The sequence below is a fragment of the Protopterus annectens genome, chromosome 11.part0, assembly GCF_019279795.1.
Source record: "Protopterus annectens isolate FY-2018-M chromosome 11.part0, PAN1.0, whole genome shotgun sequence".
Taxonomy (NCBI): domain Eukaryota; kingdom Metazoa; phylum Chordata; order Ceratodontiformes; family Protopteridae; genus Protopterus; species Protopterus annectens.
The window spans coordinates 283,763,151-283,785,633 of NC_056745.1; the positions used below are offsets into that span (position 1 = coordinate 283,763,151).

General features: G+C 35.6%; 1 protein-coding gene across 2 annotated transcripts; it reads left to right on the top strand.

The window, feature by feature from the left end:
* The first annotated feature begins 2,445 nt into the window (after positions 1–2,445).
* Positions 2,446–20,193, top strand: LOC122815339 (thyrotropin subunit beta-like). 2 transcript variants are annotated; one of them, XM_044087774.1, is made up of 3 exons: positions 2,446–2,529; positions 17,093–17,276; positions 19,730–20,193. In XM_044087774.1, the coding sequence occupies exons 2-3, from the start codon at positions 17,106–17,108 to the stop codon at positions 19,997–19,999; spliced, it is 441 nt and encodes a 146-aa protein (XP_043943709.1). In that variant the 5' UTR covers positions 2,446–2,529; positions 17,093–17,105; the 3' UTR covers positions 20,000–20,193. The 2 variants fall into 2 exon arrangements, with proteins under 2 accessions (XP_043943709.1, XP_043943710.1); XM_044087775.1 differs by having other exon boundaries at positions 2,464–2,544.
* Positions 20,194–22,483: the final 2,290 nt, after the last annotated feature.

The window sequence follows — 22,483 nt, forward strand, 5'->3', positions numbered from 1 at the left end:
CTGAATTAAAGGATGCAAGTAAATCACACAGTTTCCTGTTATTTTGCTCACTGCTACAGTTGAATGCACCATGTATTTAGTTACATAGTTTAATGCATGCAATTTATACTTGCTCTTTAATCTTTTAGTTTAAATATTTGACTCTCAATTGTAAAAGTTTCTTCCTCATAGCATCAAGGCCTGGGGTTCAATCCTGATTTTCATTACAGTCTGTTTGGAGTTTGGATGCTCCCTTCATGTATACATAAGTTTTCTCCAGGTATGGTTGCTCCCTCCCACATATCGAAAGATTGCTGGTGACCAGCTCCTGTAAATCATCCTAACACCACTGTAGGACTAGTTCAGTTAAATCAAAATAAACATAAAATAGCTACTTTATCTGTCTGTCCATCTATCTATCTATCTATCTATCTATCTATCTATCTATCTATCTATCTATCTATAAGTATATTAAGATAATTTGCACATATCCACAAACCAAACAGTGAACATCCACTATATCAGACAGATCCCATCAAATTTTGAATTCACAAAACTCTGGGACGGGTTCTACTATAGGTCCTACAGTGGGACAAGTCACCACATTTAAACAGCTGACAAAGAGAAGTTGACCAAACAGTGCTGACCAATCCTCTGTCAACCAAACAACCATTCGATATCCTCAACTGAAGCTATATACGCATGTATATTTATATATAAATACACAACACACATACACACACACACACACACACACACACATATACATATACATGTATATATATATATATATATATATATATATATATACACACACACACACACCCACCCCCACACACACACACATATATATATATATATATATATATATATATATATATATATATACACACACACACACACACACACACACACACACACACACACATATACATATATATATATATATATATATATATATATATATATATATATATATAAGATTATTTCATCATTGGTCAACAATACAAATGATTGATGCACAAATGAAAGAGCAAAAACAAGCAACTATACAAATATGTGACATACGAAATGAGCGAATCACAAAATATTGAAAACTTCTCTCCTACTATCAGTAAACCACCACTACACAACCCAGATCGAGCATAGTCTGAATAGTGATACTGTTAGGGAAATTGTTTTTAATAATGTAATATATAGAGGTAGGGTTTGCCCAAATGATTAAAGGTGGCCAGCCTTGACCCCACCACATCACCTTACTCATGTGTGCTAACCCCGCCCATGACCATAATCCTAGTCCTACATGTTACATTGCTAAAAATCCTTTTACTAATAGTATGACTACTGCATAAGAGAAAAGGACATAGAATACACACATTTCCAAACAAGACAATACTAAATCTAGCCTCTTATTTATCTCAACTCTAATTCTAACCCATGATGACTGACACATACACATTGAAGGTTGTATTGTGATCTTGTACATTTTCACAACTACCACCTTTTCAGTCAAACATTCATTTTCCTGCAGACCACTAAATACCTACTTCATTTAAAACCTGAATTCCCCCAAATGTGATTCATACAAATGCACAGCCACATATTTGTGTTGCTGCTCTTTTTACACCTACACAAACTTGTCAACGAAAGAAGATGCCAGCCACTTAAATGGCAGCCACACACACACACACACACACACACACACACACACACACACACACACATGTTCTATGACATTGGCGAACTGCTTGTATTGATGAAAAATGAATTGCTGTCTGGCTTAATCGATTCAAGTTTCATCACTGTTTTGTGCTGTTTTGGCAGTGTGTTACTGTGAGATCAGTAAACACTGAGATTAAGAAAGTTACTTCTCTTCCCCATTATTGTGTGAGCTCAGCATCAGTAAATCCATCTATATATCTATTTATGATTTTCAGCAAATAAAAGGTTTCATGGAATACGTAGATTAAGGATTTGGTGTAGAACGATTAAGCAAATAATTACTGTGTCTGTCTCAAATATGGAGTTATTTTCTCATCTATATTCATTGTAAAAAAAAATAGATCCTGCGCTAAAAATAAGTGCAGTGGATGAACAGTGCAATGTTTTATAGTTGCAAACATTAAACATGGGATTTAGAGGTCCTGTTGAAAATATTTTATTATAAATAAGGCTTGTCAATTGGTTACCTACATTAGTACAACAGCACAAATGCACCAGAAAAGCATTTCAATTATTAATACACATTATATCCACAAATGCTCAATGAATTTCAAAACCAGATAGTTCATTAGTTCAAAAGGTTATGAAGTCAAACTCTGCCTACACATTGTACAGCAGAACAAAACTGCATTATTAATTTAATGTGAATCAGGTCAAAACATAACATCATTACTTAGAAAAACAACAGAGATGGATGTAAGACAGCAAAGCTTAGCATTTAACCAGATCCCTTTTGAAGAGATAAGATGGTTAAGAGAAGGTATAAAATGCCTGTCACACATTTTCTGGCAAGAACATTTAAGAGAGGACTACAGAATCACTTAACAGGTATACTATTCCTCTGTAAGTCTTATATTATTCTTACAAGTAACTTAGTGTGATTTTTTAATAGTTTACAGCAAGTAGCTAATATGTGGGGATTATTTGTTGTGCATGTAGTTATATTTTGAAATTTTAGCAAAGATCATTGAGTTTTTACAAAAAGGATATAACATTTTACATTCAGAACATTATTCTGAAGCTTTCATTACTGACTGTGTCTATAAGGGTACAAATGTTAACTGACTTAAGCTACATTCAAACAGCTTTTCAACAATTATATTTCATATAAGTGTATAGCCTGTTACTGTTTATATTTACACAATATTAATTGGCATCTACAAAATAAATTGTAAAATATAAATGCACTTTTTCCAACCACTGTAAATCAGTCTCCTGTTTCATGTAGTTTACATGGTGCAGAACATATATTTTTATACTTTATTTTCGATGGTCAGATTTGCTCTAAATGTAAATTATTTAGTATTGGTTGAATAAATCTGTTGTTTGTTTTCATTTACTCCTAGAAGTAACTCACTTTTAATATTGGATGCATATGTTGCCTTTTGCTGTAAATTTCATACTTTGAATGTTGTACTTTTTTGTTTGTACTTACGATTAAAGAAAGTCTGCAAAGAACAACATATTTATTCATTTACCAAATGAACAAATAAGTATAATATTATATTAGGCATTTAGATAATATCTGTAATTTTTTTATCCACTCATCAAGTAAACAAATAGTGTATAACATTATATAAGGCATTTAGATTATAGCTTTAATGTTTTCTAAGATATTGGGGATGCCCTACTCCTTAGACGGAAGCATGTTATTTGGGATATTCAGGTACACAAAGTGTAATTCCATGACCTTCACTTGCGAGAGGCACAGAACACCAAGGAGCAAAACATCAATTGCTGTTTTCCATAGGAATTAATTGTTGGTGCGATTTCTAAGTGTACACTGGCACTGACTCCCTTTTTGGGAGATTTCCCCCTTCTTTGAGTTAGTGTGACCATTGAGTTGGTATACGTTCATGCTGTGCTTGACCCTCCATTGAAGGGGTACTGTGGGACCTGTCCCCTGAAAAAAACGCATGCAGTTAAGTTTTTCACCGTTCTGTATTTTGGACATTAGGAGTAGTGTTTGAAATACTTGGAGCTTTGGTGTTTGACAATTCATAGTGGAAGCATGTTGTTTGATCTTCAGCACTGTTTATACTGAGTTAACTGCGTAGTTATCTTTGACATCAATTACTGCATCGATCAAATAATTAAACATTTGCTTTGGAATAATTTTATAGCAGTCTACTTAATTAGGAAAAATACATTTTCTGTGTGATTTTTTTTTCTCCACTGTAGTGACAACTAAAATTTGGCATGAGTTTCTCATGTTTAAGTATATAATGATTAAGTTAGATGACAGTCTATTTATGGTAACTTTTTTTTTTTACCAGTGTAATACTCAGTGAGAGATTTCTCCAATTTTTTTTTAATTTTAAAGTACATATATGTTTAGCTTTAGCTCAAGTCATCCATTTACTTTTGTAGAAATCATATTTAGTTGACATGAAGCCCCCTTAGCAGTTTACCATATTGTTCTTCTGTCTGCTATTACCAGAATCTTTTGTCCCTATCCCTAAATAACTCCATATCAGCAGCTGTAAAAGACCTAAAAGTATATACAGCCTGGTCACTGCCCTTACCTATCTTTCAATCAAGCTCAACTAGACATAATATAATGAATAATGCATATTTGATTGTAATGAACACTGCTTTAAACATGCTACTAATCTGGCTGACTGGATGTCACAGGAATATTGTTAATTGTTTAAGTCTGGCTAACAGTGCAGATAACAGATAAAATGGCAGAGGACGGAAGACTTACTGGCCATCTCCTGCTTTTCTGCCAGAACATGTAGGCTACTCCCACTGTAAAAGGAACCCGTTTGTTGAGTTACTATTTAAATAACATGACTCCTAATGCCAAGTCCCATAATGAGAATACCAAATTGCTGAAAACAAGAACTAAATCTGAGATTGTCATTTCTCAGAATATTGCCTTTTTGTATATACATTTGGGGGTTGCGGGGTGAACAAGTTAAATGAATAGAGTGATGATCAGTATTCACTCTTCTGCATTTTCAGCCCTTTTTTTTCTATGTGCCAGGACTCAGCATTGCTCATCCTGGTATTTCAATAGCGAGCCCTTTTGTAGATTAGGGGATAGTTCATCATGCAAAGGGTTAGTAACCGTAGGCTTGGGGACATGATGACAACTCCACTTTGGGGACTTCCTGCACTATGACAACATACATCATGCATGTCTTGCCCAGATGAGGACATTCTCTTTACATATGATAGTGACTGGATTGACACTGTCCGTGGTTCTTTCCACATCAGATCAAATGAAAGGTACAGAATGGGATACAGAAACAAACATGTTACAAGATCAAGTAGATACTGACACCTCAAAATATACAAAAAATACTGTCAGTTCACCTAGTTTTTTAATATGTTCATGTATTGTTTGGAGACTAGGACAGTGTATATTATGGAGAAGTCAGTGTCTTACATGCTTTATACAGAGGCATTATGAAGCATGATTGCTTTTTAATCCCAGCTACCTCTGGCCGGGTTTCAATCACAATTTTAAATTATCTGGTTCTAAAAGCAATCAAACACTAAGGTATAATTTATTGGCATCATCACATCTTTTGCCTGACAGACAAATTTTGATTTCTTAAGGGGAACAAGAATGGCAGCTAATTTCTAGCCAGACCACAGAAAGTGTGTGTGTGTGTGTGTGTGTGTGTGTGTGTGTGTGTGTGTGTGTATGTGTGTGTGTAGGACCATTTAGAGTACTGTGTAGTTTGGAATACATATGTCAAGAAAAATATAAAACTGATGCAAGCATGAATATAATGTTGTGTAAAGAGTGGTTCTGCAAATCAAATCCATATCCATCTTGATATTAATGACAGAAAAAAAAAATCAACATTTTAGTGGTGCTGACAGTTTGTTCATTTTACTTATTTAGTCTTCAAGTGTTTAAAGCTTATTTTCTGTTTACTTGTTTTCAGGAGTGACCTAGAAGCTTTGTTTTGTCTAAGAGTCTTTCTGCAGTTTCCCTATTAAAACTGCAACAGTAAAATTAGTGTCATACAATACTGCAAGTCCTAAATGTTGATTATCCACATTTGAAACTCACAAGTAGTTTTAAAATGCATTTATGCACTTTTGTAGGGCATTTTTATTCCACCTAGCAACCCCCTGGCATGGAGGGGGCTACTATATATAATATATATATATATATATAGAGAGAGAGAGAGAGAGATACACACATATATATATATATATATACTCACACACACACACACACACACACACACACACACACACACACACACACACACACACACACACACATTTAAATATATGGATTTACCTTATTTTGTTGAAATGCCAAAACAATGAATGCCACTTCATCAATGCTCATAATATTGAAGCCACATATCATCGACTCACCAGAACTATGAAGACTTTCCCATGGTAAGCAACCACTTAGCCAAAAAACTAATAAACCAAAACCGCACCATCCCTAACCCACCTAGGTGGGGGGCTATGCCCTCCACACCCACCAATGTGGGGGGTTGCCCCCCCACAACTAAATATACCAACTCCGAGATCAAAGGAAAAGGGCAAAATTGAATGTCCATACAACCAGTTACTTACCGTGGGAAAGTCTTCCTAGTTCTGGTGAGGCAGTGAAGTGTGGCTTCAATACTCTGAGTGTCAATGAAGTAACATTCGATGTTTTGGCATTTCGACAAAATAAGGTAGACCTAAATATATATATATATATATAGAGAGAGAGAGAGAGAGACAGAAACTCCAAAATCAATGTACCTGTAAATAAGGGGAATACTCCTGGATACAACAACCTCAGACACAGTGTATAGTTCACTCAAAATCAAACTTTCAGTCTCAGCATTCCAAGGATCACAAAAAGGTACTCAAAATAATAAGATGGACCCTGTGTTGTATGCAGGCTGATATAGTAAATATAAAAACTAAGCACAATTTATCTCATTTACAGCTTTTTACTTCATTCATTGATTTGCACTGCTAGCCAAAGTTGAGGCAAGGTTGCTCTAGAAAAAAACTAAGCTAAGCTGGAATGATAGATTGTGCAATGAAGCAATATCTGGAACATCTTCAAACATGAACATTCTTTCTGTGAAATAATACTTCCACATATCTTCCCTAGGCCATCCACCTTGTATTTTACTATCCTGTCAGTCTGAAGCATGTCTTTCAAATGACTGTTCCCATTCAGAATTTGTAGATTCCCTTGAAATGCTTAATGGTTTTTTTTCATATCACTCTCCATCTCCATTGCTGAAGACTATATGTGTCAGCCTTTTCTAGTCTCTGTTTGTATGACTTTTGGCACATGGCAGTGTACAATTTCTGTTGTCTTCCTTAACACTACCTTTCTTCTATCTAGATCCCTGTATTAGTAATATATCTAGAACTTAGCCTAACAATTATATGGGGGACTTACCAGCTACCTAAATAAAAAGATACCGGTTTAAATTTTAACTGATACTGCCTTATTATATATCATTATTGTCTTATTACCTTCTTTGCAGTTCTGTCATGTTGTGTGCTTGCATTTTGGTCATCCTAAATTACTATTTTGGGTCCATTTCTCATTTTGTGTTAGATTTTGTTTTCCCTCCAATGCATATCCTTCCTGGAACAGCTTTTCTGATTCTTTGTACACATTTCTGTTTGAGCCCCAGCAAAAATAAAAACAAATGCAAACTGTTAATTCCAAAATCTTCTGCAATGTCACTTAGAAAGCCATTGAAGGAGAATAACCATGTACTGATTCCTGTGGTGGTACTCCAATTATTTACCTTTCATTCCAAATGAGCTCTGTTTACTATGGCCTTGTGTGTTGCATTATCTAGCCAATGTTTCATCTATTCTTGAACCTTCTCCAATTCTGTCTACCTTCTTCACTTACATTTTGTTGTTGAAGATGATTTATATAAATCTTTGAATCCAGAAATAATGATCCTTGAAATTAAAAAATTTAAATCAGCAGTTCTGTGAATGATAATCTTCAGCAGGGATGCACTGCAACACACAAGTGGGGACACTTTCTTTTTTACCAAACTGGGCATTCCCCTTGTTTTCAAGGCTGTGTAATCTCATATTTTTATATTTAAGGGACTTTTTTCTTTTCTTTTTTCAAAGTAGAAATATTTCAAGGAATACATTTTAAAGAATTATTTTGAAGGGAATTTTATTTTTTACACTCAGACATACAACATCAAAAAAATTATTGCAATATGTAACTACACAAGCTGGAAGATGTGAACACATGTATCAGTTCTCAAGATTGCATTTAAGCATTTGTCTCATACAATATAGTCATTGCTTACAGCAAAATGAACTGCCTCCATTTGTATCATGAATCATAAATGAAAAATGGGTAAGAGAAAATGAATGAATCAATGAATGAGTGATGGCTGCAAAGTGATTAGAGTAAAATACTAATGCTGATGTCCATATCAGTGACAGCATGAAAGGAGCTGGCTGGTATGAAAGTTTTCAAATAGTCCCTTATAGTCCTAATACTGAAGTTGCATTAATTCAAGTTTGCCATAAGAATGATATAGCTATGTATCCTAGTAAGTTCTATTATGTGTCCTTTCACTTGCTCTACTTCTGACTATAGTTTTAATATAACGTTCATGATAGGGATAGAGATTCCATATTAATAATAATAATAAGGGGGATATTTGTTTATTATTTTATAGCATTATTTGTTATAAAAGTCTCTGTAAACACAACACATCTATACTTTATTTCAAGGAAAACAGTTATGTACCTAGAGTGCAAATTTGATTTGATTCCTCTGGCAAAGTGTTCAAATCCTATAAAGTCAAGAAAGGTGTTTCACTGCTGAAAAAAGGATACTGCAAAATCAGTGGTTACAGCAGAGGTGATTATATTAAGTAACAAAGGGGGAGCAGGTATACAAGAGGTGCTCACACTGCAAAAAGCACTTATTTCAACAACAAATATTCATCTTCTAATCACAGATTTGCATATTCAGGTTGAAATGTTGAGTGTTTTTTGAAAAACTGTTTTTGCAATATACCACATGTTATGTATGGTGACTTTAACCAAGAAATTTGTCCATCATGGTGGTTGTTAGAGGGAAAATAATAGACCACCCAGAAGTGTTGTGATGTTCAGGACTACAGGAGGATGGCCTCTCCACCCCTGGAAGGTATGTTATTTCCTTGTAATGTTCACCTCACCCTGGAAGGCATTATTACACTTAGAAAATGGACACTATATGAACCTATATGTTAAATTATTCTGTTTTGCTTTATAATACACACATATATATATATATATATATATATATATATACACACATATGCACACACACACACACACATATATATATATATATATATATATATATATATATATATAGGTTTACGGCAGCTGGTTGAGTGATCAGCAACATCATCTGTTTGGCCAACACCATTTGGTGAACTCAAACAAATGGTTGGCAGGTGTGCAAGATTGACAGTCCTGTGGTAGGGGAATATTCCCTTTCACCTCGGGTTTGTGTGATCTTGGAGTTTGTATATATAATTACCAGGGGTGTGGAGGATGCTTGGGAGCTTGACCCCTAAAAAATACCTGCAGTTGGTTCTCCAGGGTAATCTCTGGAGTATGCACAGAATGTGTTGATGCTAGGTGTTGCAAGTTGTTTGACCAGCTATATATATATATATATATAGTGTGTGTGTGTTTTATATATATAGTTATAGTACCTCTTACCTAATGTTTCAAGCAGGTGTAGGATGTGTATTGCTGTTGGAAGAAGTTTTTTGCAACAAAAATATGTGTCATGCAGCCCAGTACCATGGTGCAGAAGGATAAAACTCTGACTGCATCCCAGATGATCCATGTTTGACTACACGGACAGGATCTGGAGGAATCAGGTTGGGGAGGATGAGAGTGAATGGCTGATGCTGACTGTCCTATCATGGGTAAGAGAAACAGCTTGGTTCACTGCACTGATGACACCTGCAGAAATGCTAGTATATCACTGCAGCATGAAGAGCCTAGAGCACTCAAGCTGCAACAGCATGAAGAGCCTAGAAGTGCCCATGCTGCAAGCAGTGTGTTTCTTGGCTGAGAGGTTGCACATGCACAAAAGTCTATATGCACGTCCAGAGCCAGTTAAAGTGGACCTTTTGGGGCTGTCATGTGCATGGGAATAGGACAGTTGACAATATCAATAGATTGGCTGATTCTCTAACATCTGACTCTCACCCCAGTGGAAGAACATTTGTCAACTAGGTGCAGAAAGGGGAACTATTAGACAGATCCCGTGAACCAAAATACATATATATATATATATATATATATATATATATATATATATATATATATGAATGTCTACATGAAAACACATATGTGCATGTACTCACACATAGATATATACATATGTACAAACATAAACAGATACAGTGGCACAGACACCCAATTACTCACACATATATAGAAACACATATATAAAGCTCAGATGTTTGATTGTGACTAAATGAAGAAATGAATAAATAATAACTGTAATATATTTAACTAATTTCTGTCAGGTGTGGTACAGTGCAAATTATTACAACCCCCAAGACAAACAAATATACAGACAGAAACACACACAGATGTAGCCACTTTGTTGTGTATGGTTCATATGTCTCTGCTTAAATAAAGAAATCAATAAAAGCCAGCTTGGTGTTGACGGATGCATGTAGTACAAATCAATATAAGACATGAACACATTCACACATAAGTATATATAGATATACACACACACACACACACACACACACACACACGAGTTTATGGCCCTGACTTAAATATAACTAATCCCAGATTAATTGGAACTCTTGCACAAGGAGAAATTCTACCTTGCAGTGACCCTCTCCCTTCCTAGTTGAACCATAATTTGAAAACAGTCAAGTGTGTATCAACCAATGGCTGCTGAACAAAATGCCAGCTAACATATCTTAGTACCACCTAGCCGCCTATTTATTAAGCAGTTCTTTCCCAGCAATGGTGATTTCTTCAGACATGCATATAGTATTCTAGATAGGGCCTCACTGACTACAAAAGGGATTTTATTTTGTACCAGTTACACTCTCTGATTCTTGCTTTTCACCTCAGTAACATCATACCTCTTTTACTACAATCTATCAGAATTAGAATCAGAATCAGAATCACATTTATTGACCAAGTATGCGCACATACAAGGAATTTGACTCTGGTTTCAGTGACTTTCCAAGTATGAATTACATAAACGACATACATACAACTATTAAAAAAAGACAAAAAATTTACATATACATATGCATACAAGGTGCAAAGTGCAACTCAGTGGAAGAAGTACTGAAATAAACTCTGAAACAAACAAGTATTAACAATATACAAACAGTACTGCGGAATCCTCGGAGGCTTGGGAAAAGAATACCCCAACCTAATAAGCTAAGTTAACTGTTTATGAACATGATGGCCTGTGGGGGAAAAACTGTTCTTATATCGGCTTACTTTGGTGCTTATTAGTCTATAATGCCTGGCTGATGGTAATAGTTCAAAAAGATGGTGGCCTGGATGTGAAGGGTCGGTGATGATTTTCCCTGCCCTTTTCATGACTCTGGAATAGTACAGGTCCTGTAAGGAGGGTAAACTAGCACCAATGATATTTTCGGCAGACAGACCTGACTATTCAATGTGACCTATTTATGTCATGATTAGACAGAGATCCAAACTACACAGTTATGGATGAGATGAGAACAGACTCAATGACTGCTGCATAGAACTGAATTGCAGCTCCTGTGGGATGTTGAACTTCCTCAGCTGTCGCAAAAAATACATTCACTGTTGTGCCTTTTTTATGCTGGACCCTACAGTGGTCTCTCACTTCAAGTCCCGGGTGATTATAGATCCCAAAAACTTGAAGGATTCCACAACTGACAGCAGTAGTAAATATAAAGAAGGGGGATAATATTGTAGTACCACTCCTAAAGTCCACTGTCATCTCCACAGTTTTAAGAGTGTTCAGCTCCAGATTATTCTGACTACACCAAAGGGGCCAGCTGCTTAACCTCCTATCTGTATGCAAACTCATCACCATTCCTGATGAGACTGATGATAGTTGCATTGTTTGCATATTTAATAAGTTTGACAGAGGGGTCCTTAGAGGTGCAGTCATTAGTGTAGAGGGAGAATAGCAGTAGGGAGAGCACACATCCCTGGGGGGCACCTGCATTGATCATGCGATAGCTAGATATAAATTTCCCCACTTTCACCTGCTGTTTCCTATTGGTTAGAAAATTGGTGATCCATTGACAGGTAAAAACAGGAATGGAAAGCTGGGAGAGGTTCGTAAATTTCTCCAGTTTCAGATGCTGTTTTCTATTGATTAGAAAATTTGTGAGCCACTGACAGGTGGAAACAGGAACGGAAAGCTGGGAGAGTTTCAAGTGAAGAAGTTCCAGAATTATTGTATTAAATGTAAAGCTGAAGTCCGCAAACAGAATCCTTGCATCTGTCCCTGGGTTGTCAAGATGTTGCAAGATATAGTGCAGGCCCATATTAACTGCAACATCCACTGACCAGTTCCCTCAATAAGCAAACTGAAGGGGGTCCAATGATTGAGCTGTAATATCCTTCAAGTGAGCTAACACCAGCCTCTCAAAAGTCTTCATGACCACGGATGTCAAAGCAACAGGCCTGTAGTCATTCAGTCCTGTTATACTGAATTTTTAGGAACTGGAATGATTGTGGCTTGTTTGAAACATAAGGGAACTTCACACAGCTCTAATGATTTATTAAAAATCCAAGTAAAAAAGGAGCCAGTTGCTCAGCACAGGTTTTTAAACAGGAGGGTGAAACTCCACCTGGACCAGCTGCTTTCTTAATTTGTTGTCTTTTAAAAAAAACAACACACATCCTCTTAAGAGATAATTAATGCAGGCTGAATGTGAGAATTTGTGGAAGAGAGAGTCATATAAGTCTGAACACTGACATAGCTGGCGACAGTGTCATTTGTAGCCTCAGACTTATCAAAGCTGCAGTAAAATGCATTTAGGTTATCAGCCAACTGGTAATTAGCTGTAGTGTAGGGGGATGGTTTCCTGTAGTTTGTAATGTTTTCTAGACCTTTCCACATTGATGAAGGATCATGGGCTAAAAACTGTTTTTTCAGCATTTCAGAATAGTTCTTTTTAGCCACTTTGATTTCTTTTATCATTGTGTTCCTTGCCTGTCTAAAAAGTGTTCTAACCCCATTTCTATAGGCATCTTCCTTGGCTTGATGAAGCTGCTTAAGTTTAGCAATAAACCAGGGTTTGCTGTCATTAAATTTTAACCATGTCTTAGTGGAAACACACATATCTTCACTGAAGCTAACATAAGATGTTACTGTGTCTGCCAGTTCATGCAAGCTAGCAGTAGAATCTTCAAAGACACTCCAACACGTATAATCAAAGCTTTGCCTCAATAGTCAGCCTTCTCACTGTGCTGATCACATGTTTAACAGATTTTAACTTTCTCTTATAGATAGGAAGCAAATGTATCAGACTGTAGTCATTAAAGCCTAAAGCTGCACAGGGGATGGCACAATAAGCATGTTTTAATACTGGTAACCAAAAAATTGATGTCCACCGCCAAAACAAAAATTCATCAATGCTGCTCCGACACAATAAAGGCTGTCCAATAACCAAAATCATGAACTGTCTGTGTTATTCCAAATACGACCACGATATTGTGAAAATAAAATAAATATTTATTTTTACACTTGAATAAAAGTCAAATAACGAACACAATTAATAAATAAAGTAACGGACTTAGCGCTTTCATCTCAATACTGAGACTTCTTCAGAATCCAGTTACCATATAAATTACCATCCTTTTATAACCAGTAATTGTCACTCATTGGTCTACTAGAATTGACATCATTAATTGTATAATTGTTTTACACACTATACTTTCTTAGTGAGGCTGACTAAATGCTCATATTCCAAAAAACTACAAAAAAACTGTAAATACTGAACCATATTACCGATTCAAATACTTAAATATCACTATGAAATGTTTTGTCATGTAATTAAACTAACTAAAAAAATATAGAGAGTAGTCAACAATGCAACAATATATGTATATATGTTCCCTAAAAATCTTACAAAACACTAGTAACATAAATCCTGTTACTATCATGAAATATCACAGTTACTACAATTAAACTGCTACAGAAAATACATATTTTTTATATAATAATGTAAGTATAAATAGTATTCCTAAAATACAAAAATATTGAATAATAAATATTACATAAATTATATCCTATTATGAAAAATTAAGACTTCATAAAATTATTAATAAAACTGATTAAATAAGTTCATGTTAAAATTAATTTATAAAATGTTTTTCTTGTATTATATTCTACTTCCTATTCTGTTTGTCACTTGTGTCTCTTGGGGTCCATTGCCAGTAATTTTAATGCTGGACTAATAGAAATGTGGTCATTAAGTCCCTTACTACCACAAGCATCTAACCTAAGTTGCCAAATCATTTCTTTGTATTTCTTTATTCAAGTGTATAAATAAATATTTATTTTATTTTCACAATCTCGTGGTCGTATTTGGAATAACACAGACGGTTCATGATTTTGGTTATTGGACAGCCTTTATTGTGTCGAAGCAGCATTGATGAATTTATGTTTTAATACTGTACAAGAATGATCCAAGTTCCTTTCTCTGGTAGGACACTTTATATGCTGTGTAAATTTAGGAAGTGCATGGCTGTGATTTGCCTTATTAAAATCCACCAAGATAATCAGAAGACAGTTTGGATAATTCTTCACATTATTTGATCAGACAGTTTTTGCAGTGCCACCCTCACACAGGCTTGAGGTGGAATGTAAACACTAATCAAAATAAATGAAGAGAACTCCCACGGTGAATAAAAAAGTCTACAATTAACACAAAACATTTCTGTCAGGGCAGCACATTTTACTTAACATTGTGACATCAGTACACCAGCCTTGATTGATATAAAAGCAGATTCCACCTCCTTTACTCTTCCTTGATGTCTCCAATACTCTATCCACTCTGTAAAGTTGAAAGCCAAGCAGATGCAACATGGAGTCCAGAATGTATTAATTTAGCCAGGTTTCTGTGAAACACAGTACAGAAGAAAGTGAAAAATCCTTGTGAGTTCAATTGAGAAGTAACAGTTCATCCATCTGATTGTACAGGGAGCAGAGGTTTGCCAGATGTAAACTTGGAAGTACCATTCGAAAACCTCTCTGTCTCAGCTTAACAAGTGCACCAGTATGCTTCCCTCTTTTATGATGCCTGTGTCTACCTTTGCTGCTGACAGCTGCTGCTCCTCCAGCTACGGTGTCCAAAAAATTCCTTAATTGTGAAAAATGTGGTGTCAAATTGCATGAAATAAAATGAATTGCTGAATATTCAATAATTCTTCACGAGTATACTTAATTACAGTTGAACACCAAACAACAGGACAAATAAACAAAAACAAACAGAATACTAGAGAGCACTGAACTGAGGCTGTCATTCTCTGTGCCATCTTGTTATCACTAACTATCACTGACTGTATCAAATTAAGGTATTTGGCACCAATACCACTGTACCCATTTCATATTCTGTTTGTTGCTGCTAATACCACCTCCTCACAAAGTGCTTTTTAATATGCTTTTGTGCCTTTGATTTATTACTTAATACTTATTTAATCTAAGCTACCATAACTTCAGCAATTCAACCAGTTTTCCAAGTCCCTGTTTATGTTTTCCACTCCATTGTTTGCGCGTTTCAGAAAAAGAAAATGCAAAATTGTCCTGGACCTATAGCAAAGTGACATCACAAATGGTTGCAATAACAACTGCTCTGGTGGTACCTTAATAATAGTGGACAATTTGGTGAAATTATAATTAGAAAAGAGCTGGAAGAATTGACTGAGGTAAGGACTTTATTGGACAACAGTTAAAAAGGCTCCAGATAGTGAATGCAATATCAATCGAATCTAATGAGCCTTTTTAGGGGGACCATTGCCCCAGAGTACCAGAAAAGGAACAGGCATACCATACATGTTGATTAAAATGAGAATTATTTAATCTACTACAAAAAAACTCACTAGGCATGGTAAGAAAACAAGTTAAAGGCAGAAATGCAAAACAAGACAACAAGGGCCTACTTTGATGTTGATATCCCAATCTGCACTATACTGTTTACTACAAATGTGAGGTACTGCACATATATATGAAAATGGCAATACAGAATAAAGTTTATACATCCTTGGACACAGTTCATTTATATTCACATGAATCAAAAATGAGGTTCATAATATCCAGAGGATGACCACGCATAAAACAACTAAACTATAGTATACAGTTCTCTACAGAACACAGATTTGAAAAACAGTCTGGCAGTCTGTCAATCAATTTAGGTATTTATATAAGACAAGGCTAAATTAGTACATGTGGAAGCCACCATAAACAAAACATGCATGGAACAAGAGAGAGACTGGAGACTATAGGTATCAACCATTACCTAAGCATTTATATACTGAAATCAAGTCAAATGTATTAAATGTACTGCAACTACTTAGATTAAGATGCCTATATTTCTGAAGACAGTTCTTTACAGACCTCTGATTTATTCTTCCTGATATGCTATTTGGGGTTCTCGAGGTCATGAATATGGGCAGTGCTATAAAAAGATGTAGTCTTTACAGAAAATAACAGTCTATGTGATGCAAGATCTAGGACAAAATTAAAGGAGTTGCAGATGAAGTCATCAACGTGTTCTTTTGAGACACAGTAGCTAACGTATTTCAGTAGGGTAAGTGATGGACTGATTCAACTGTCTGACCTTTCCATAGCAGAGGCAGACAGAGATTCACAATAAATTGTCTTTGGCAGATTTCCCCATGAAATATTGTCTGCTATAGTTCACCGATGAAAGTTTCAGAAAGGAGTATTGTTTCACCAAAATACTGATGATCAAATACAACTGACCTACACAGGAAATTATCTGCATCCCACTGCCAAGTAGACTGCAGTATGGTGTAGCAAATTCCATGGCTACAACGTGAAAGAACAAAGGGGAAGCAGGGAGGCTATATCAGAAAATAACTCTTGGGGTCCTTACAGGGATATGAGATAAGGATATTAGGTTTGAACAAGCAAATAAGGTAGACTAGTGAATGTGTTTCCTCCGGTATGATATACACAACTGTATTTATGTTACTAGTTACAGTGCTTGAAATAGCAATAACTAATTACATAACAAGTTCCATTTGAGATTAATTAATGTGTGTTGCTCATTTTCCAAGGGTTTCAGTTGAAACGTCATTATTTAATAAGCTATTTACATAGTAAAAGTACAGAAATGCCCATGTATTTATGAGACCTAAGTGCACTGCAACTCTCATCTCTTTATTTCCTCTTTAGTTGTAGATGCAGAATGAAGTGTGTGGGTTGGGCATCACCAGCTCTGCTGCTGCTGTTACTTCATTGTGGTACTGTAGATCTGCTGTGCACAATGTCTCGTCAAATGCACTACATAGAGCGGGAAGAATGTAAATATTGTGTGGCGATCAATACCACTATCTGCTCTGGGTATTGTATTACAAGGGTAAGTAACTAAATGTGCCCTGAACAGCTAAATACTTCTTTACTTTTTGCTAGTAGCATGACATCATTATTTTATATGATTTGATGGAATAATGGTTTTTCAGTCAGACCTGCTTATTACACACTACATAAATTATTGCTTTCCTCTGATTACCAGTTAAATAACAGTGTGCAATTAAAAGTAGAAAGACAAAACGGCAAATTATTTATTATTGTTTGTTTACTAAACACTTAAGGTTGAAAATGGAGTGGGGAGACTGACCTATTATTGTTATTATAAATGACAGGTTTCATTAAATAAATGACAACTGAATTTGTACAAGACATGGTGACCAGAATCAGTGATATTTAAAGTCAAGCCAATCAGAACTATGATGTAAGAAAATGCTTTTGGACATAGGTTCTACCTGTACTATGCTTTACCCTCCAGCCAATATATTGCTGTTTTAACAAGCCAAGTCAGCTTTAAAGAGCTGTTGGTCCTCTACTGGCTCTTCATTCTGCTGATGGTGGTGAGGGCTGTTAGTGTTTCACAAGATGCAATTAAAAGCATTTAGTTTTTAATGTTATACAAATCATGTTCTGCTCCTTGATGTTCATTACTCCTTCAGACTAAGAGAAGTCCACCCAATCGTTGTTTAAGTGTATCCTAGAGAAGGCCATCCAATGGCTGTTTAAATATATCCTGGAGAACTCCACCCAATATTTTTTAAGGATATCCCCAAGGCTGCATTTATTTCTACAGGCCTTTAGTTAAGTTACGATTTATATTTTTGGTCTGGAAGGCTTTACTGTTTTTTACTGAAGGTTTTTAATTTTTGATCATTTGAAGTATTCTATTAATTTTTATATGCTATGGGTTAAGCACAGTAGTAAGGAATGATCAAGTAACAGCCAGTAACATAGCTGAGTTGATGCTAAAAGCATATGTAATAGAATGTCGTTCTTGTCTTTGACAGTTAATTTCTATGAACTGTGAGTGACCTCTGGTTGCCACAGACTTGCTCTTCTGTAGCTTAGTTATGATCATAGCACTTCTATATAGTACGATTAATTTATTTACTAAATACAACACACAAGTACTGCCCAAGTTTTCAGTCGGCATGCTATGTTCATTTCAAGCATGCTGATGGTCACACATTAGGTTCCAAAGAGAAAAATGATGTAGGATCAGATCAGGTCCAGTGTCTGGCATTATCAAATGAGTGTGGACACAGTGGTGAATGTAATCACATTTGATCACAGTCATAGAGCAGACCTCACTGTTGGTAGACAGAGTATGAAGTAGAGCAGTATGCAAAAGCCAATGCCTGCAGAGCTGAGCAGCAGCTCGTGTCTGGTGATACAGTCAGGAAGTAAAACTCAAACTTTAAGGACCTATAATATGCATATTACTGAACTAAAGGGTAAAATGACAAAATAAAGCCAATGAAATGAAAATAAAACACAAAACAAAAGCAACAATACAAAGGTGGCTTGCTATTAAAGTTTGTGATGTGCTAAGCTTACAGATGACTTTGATACTGGGGATAACAATTTTCATTTGGGGAAATGCAGAGAAAGAGAAGGGGCATGGTATGGATGCATAATATGCAAAAGGGAAGAATGGTAGAATTTTAAACAGAAAGGGTGTATGCAGCGAAGGATTTGGGTACCCAAAAAAAAAAAACTATATTAAGAACTGATATGAGAAGGTATTATTTCACAGTGACAACGGTGAGAAAAATGAAGCAAGTTACCGGAAGATAATATGGAATTCTGGTCAATGTAAATGTTTAAATTAGAATGTGACCAACACAAAATAAGGAAGAATCAAGAACCTCTGGAGAGATTATGTAAACTAATTGATTTATTTTTAGCAGCATAACTGCATGTTTTCATATAATCACGACCAGAACCCAAGTGAAACGTGCATATAGAATATCTGTCTTATTTGGGAATCTTGATGATGTCTGGATTTCCTAAAAAGTGGCTCTGACTGCTTTTCTGCATTAATCTAGAAAAGAGACAAAATGTTCTTATGAAAAGAAAGTACTAGCAGTTAGATACGCTCACAGTCAATGCTAAAGCTTTTGAGTGGCAGGAAAAAACTGGAGGAGGATGTACAGCTTCTTTCTGCCATTCATTAGTGCCAGTATATTGTCCCTGTAAGGTATGGCAGTTACTGGCAGCATCCAAACATTGACAGAAAATCAAGCACAACCCTAGCATCACGATATATACTTTTCTCACAAGGTTAAATAACTGGAGCAGTACATTTTCTTTCTGAACTAGCATTTCTGAAGTGCAGATGTTTGAATTCTTCTAGATATATTTTTTAACTATTGATTTTGAATTTACATATATGTATAGCATTTATTGAATACATACTAATGACTGCAGTAAGGCATACATGGTTTGACATATATTGTGTAATTACTTCCTAACTGTAACTTTTTTTTTTTTTTTTTGTAGGACCTGAATGTAAAGACCCTAGTACCCAAGTCCCTGCTGTCTCAGAATATCTGCACATACAGCACTATAGTATACAAGAAGCTGAAGGTGCCGGGCTGCCCACCTGATGTAGACCCATACTATCATTTTGCAGTGATCACCGGTTGCAAGTGCAGCCAGTGTAACACGGATACCACTGACTGTGTTAATGAGGCTGAAGGAGCAGCCTACTGCTCTAAACCCCAGTGGCGCATCCCAGTATCAAACTCAAGAATCCCTCTGATCAAGTAGCATCTTCTGCCTCATTTTCTACTAAATGAATTTTGAGAAAAAGCCTATATACATACAGTGCTTCTCTCTGCAAGAAAACACAATTTCAGTGCGTGATTATGACACCCAAACTGTACTGAATTTCATTGTCTTACAGTTTATGTAATGCTAAAATCTATTTCTCTATGTCATAAATGTCAGTTTGTACAACTTGATGCATTATGTCTGTTTTGTATATACAATTACTGCTTTCTGTAAGGATATGTCACCAATCTATCATATTTATAAAAGTGTATCAAAATCTGAAAATTTCATCTCCGTTGCGAGTACCTAAGAGAGATAGGTAGGATGGAAACTGTATTTACAACTTAAGAAATGCTTCTTCAACATTTATACAAATGACTCACGCTTTCTGAACTTGTGTTGTCTGTATTGTTGAAATAATGAATGCTGCATTGATTTTGATTTAGTTGCATCAATGTAGAAGCCAGAGTTTCAGCACCATGTAAAGCATGCATAATGAAGATTTTAAGCAGTGACTCTTTAAATGTTCATTCCTTCAAACCTACAATTGTAAAATAGATGGCTTTAACAGAAAAACATAACTTGTAATGCTCAACATCAACTAAGTTTAAATTGTGAAGCAGTTTATCAGTATAAAACAATACAGAATTTTCCAGTTTCATTTATACAACTACATCACTTATTTTCACTTCCATGTAATTGCATGAAGTCCAGATGAAGAACAGTCTGTCAGATGCATTCTTACCTAGCTAGACTACAACCACTCCACACACATACATACATAGAGACAATTTATTAGATGAAAATGTTTTAAAGTTTTGGTAAAAGTTACTCATCTAAGCAGCAAGTCACTGCACTGGGTGGTGGTAATCAACCTCAGGACATGATGTGCAGCACTGGACTTGCGTACTGTTTCAGAACTACTACACAACTGGTATTTTTTTTCCCGGTATTAACTCACAATCGCATTTTCTGCTCTGCCATCCTTGGGATCCTACATTTACTGCCAAAAAAATAATGAATCTAAACACTTTCCACATATATGCAGGTACTGACCCTTCCTTTTTAACAGCGCAAATGAACTGGTTCTTTCTGAAACCTTTTCAGCCAATCAGATAAGACCTGGCATAAGGATATGGGTAATGTAAGTGTGTGTGTGTGTTTGTGTTTGTGAGTGTGTGTGTGTGTGTGTGTTTTAAAGTTCAAGCAGACATTGCTGGAGGCACATCTTATATAAATACAGATTTATTTTTCACGGAACCACAGGAAAAAATCAAAACAACAGCCCTCTTTGTTTAAAACAAAACAGAATATTACCCATGGTTTATTTTCATTGTATAGCTTCTCACAGCCCTTCCAGGCACACGTCGTCTTTAAAAGTTCCAGACTATAGGCTTCAAGCATACCCAACATGTTGTTCTAGATTCCAGATTATTCTTCCAAGTAGAATCCAAAAGTAAGCCTCATCTGGGTTGTCTCACTCCACAAAAATCAGATCTTCTGGGCAAGTTCCAGTTCACCTCTTCTGAACTTCCAGGTGAGGAACAAATTTCCTAATTCTAGCTCTCCAAGCCACTTCTTTTTATACAGCATTAATAAGCAATCTTACTAACAGATACTGTTTGCCTAACTCCTGTGGGAATATTCTCACAAACCATATTGCATCACATATTTTAAAGGCACATTACCCATTGGCCAGAACCAATACAATATACTATATGCAGTTTAATATGACCAAGTAACCAGCAAGTATTTGGGAGGTAGGAGATAAACAAAGTAATATAAAATCGACTGAAGGTCAAGACTAAATCTTGGTGGACACGAGCTATGAAACTTTGTTTTATAATTTCATCAGTTAGTACTAAACAGGTGATCTAAATAACTATATAAAGCCGAGCCATGCACCTTTAGAATTATAGCTGATAGATTTACCTTCCTTCTTGATGACGTCCATACTGCTAATCCTGTAATCTAACTAGCTATATAAAGCCAAGCCATGCACCTTTAGAAATATAGCTGATAGATTTAACTTCCTTCTCGATGAAGACCATAATGCTAATAGAAAGTAAATTTATGGGAACCCATCCAACTGACAAGATTTGAAAGTTATACCATTTAACATACAAAGGAAGTTCGTTCCACAGGTAGGGAATCATTTGAATAATATAAATGCCCATCTAAGTCTTATTTGTTAAAATGTAGAATGAAAACTTTGTCCTGAATGTACTTAACATTACCAGTGTTTCTGTAGAAGAAAAAATGCTAAGAAAAGGTCTTTCATAACTTAAAGGCAAGATACAGATCTCTAAACAGAAAACTGTAAGAGACATTGAAAAATTGAGAGCTTTTTTTGGACTCTCTGAGTAATTAATTCAGCCAAGCCCTTTGACTGTCTTCTTTACCAAATGATGAGGTCTTTCAAGTTGGATTACATGTTTGGATTGAACATACCAAATGGCGTTTTATTTTCTATGGCTGGCC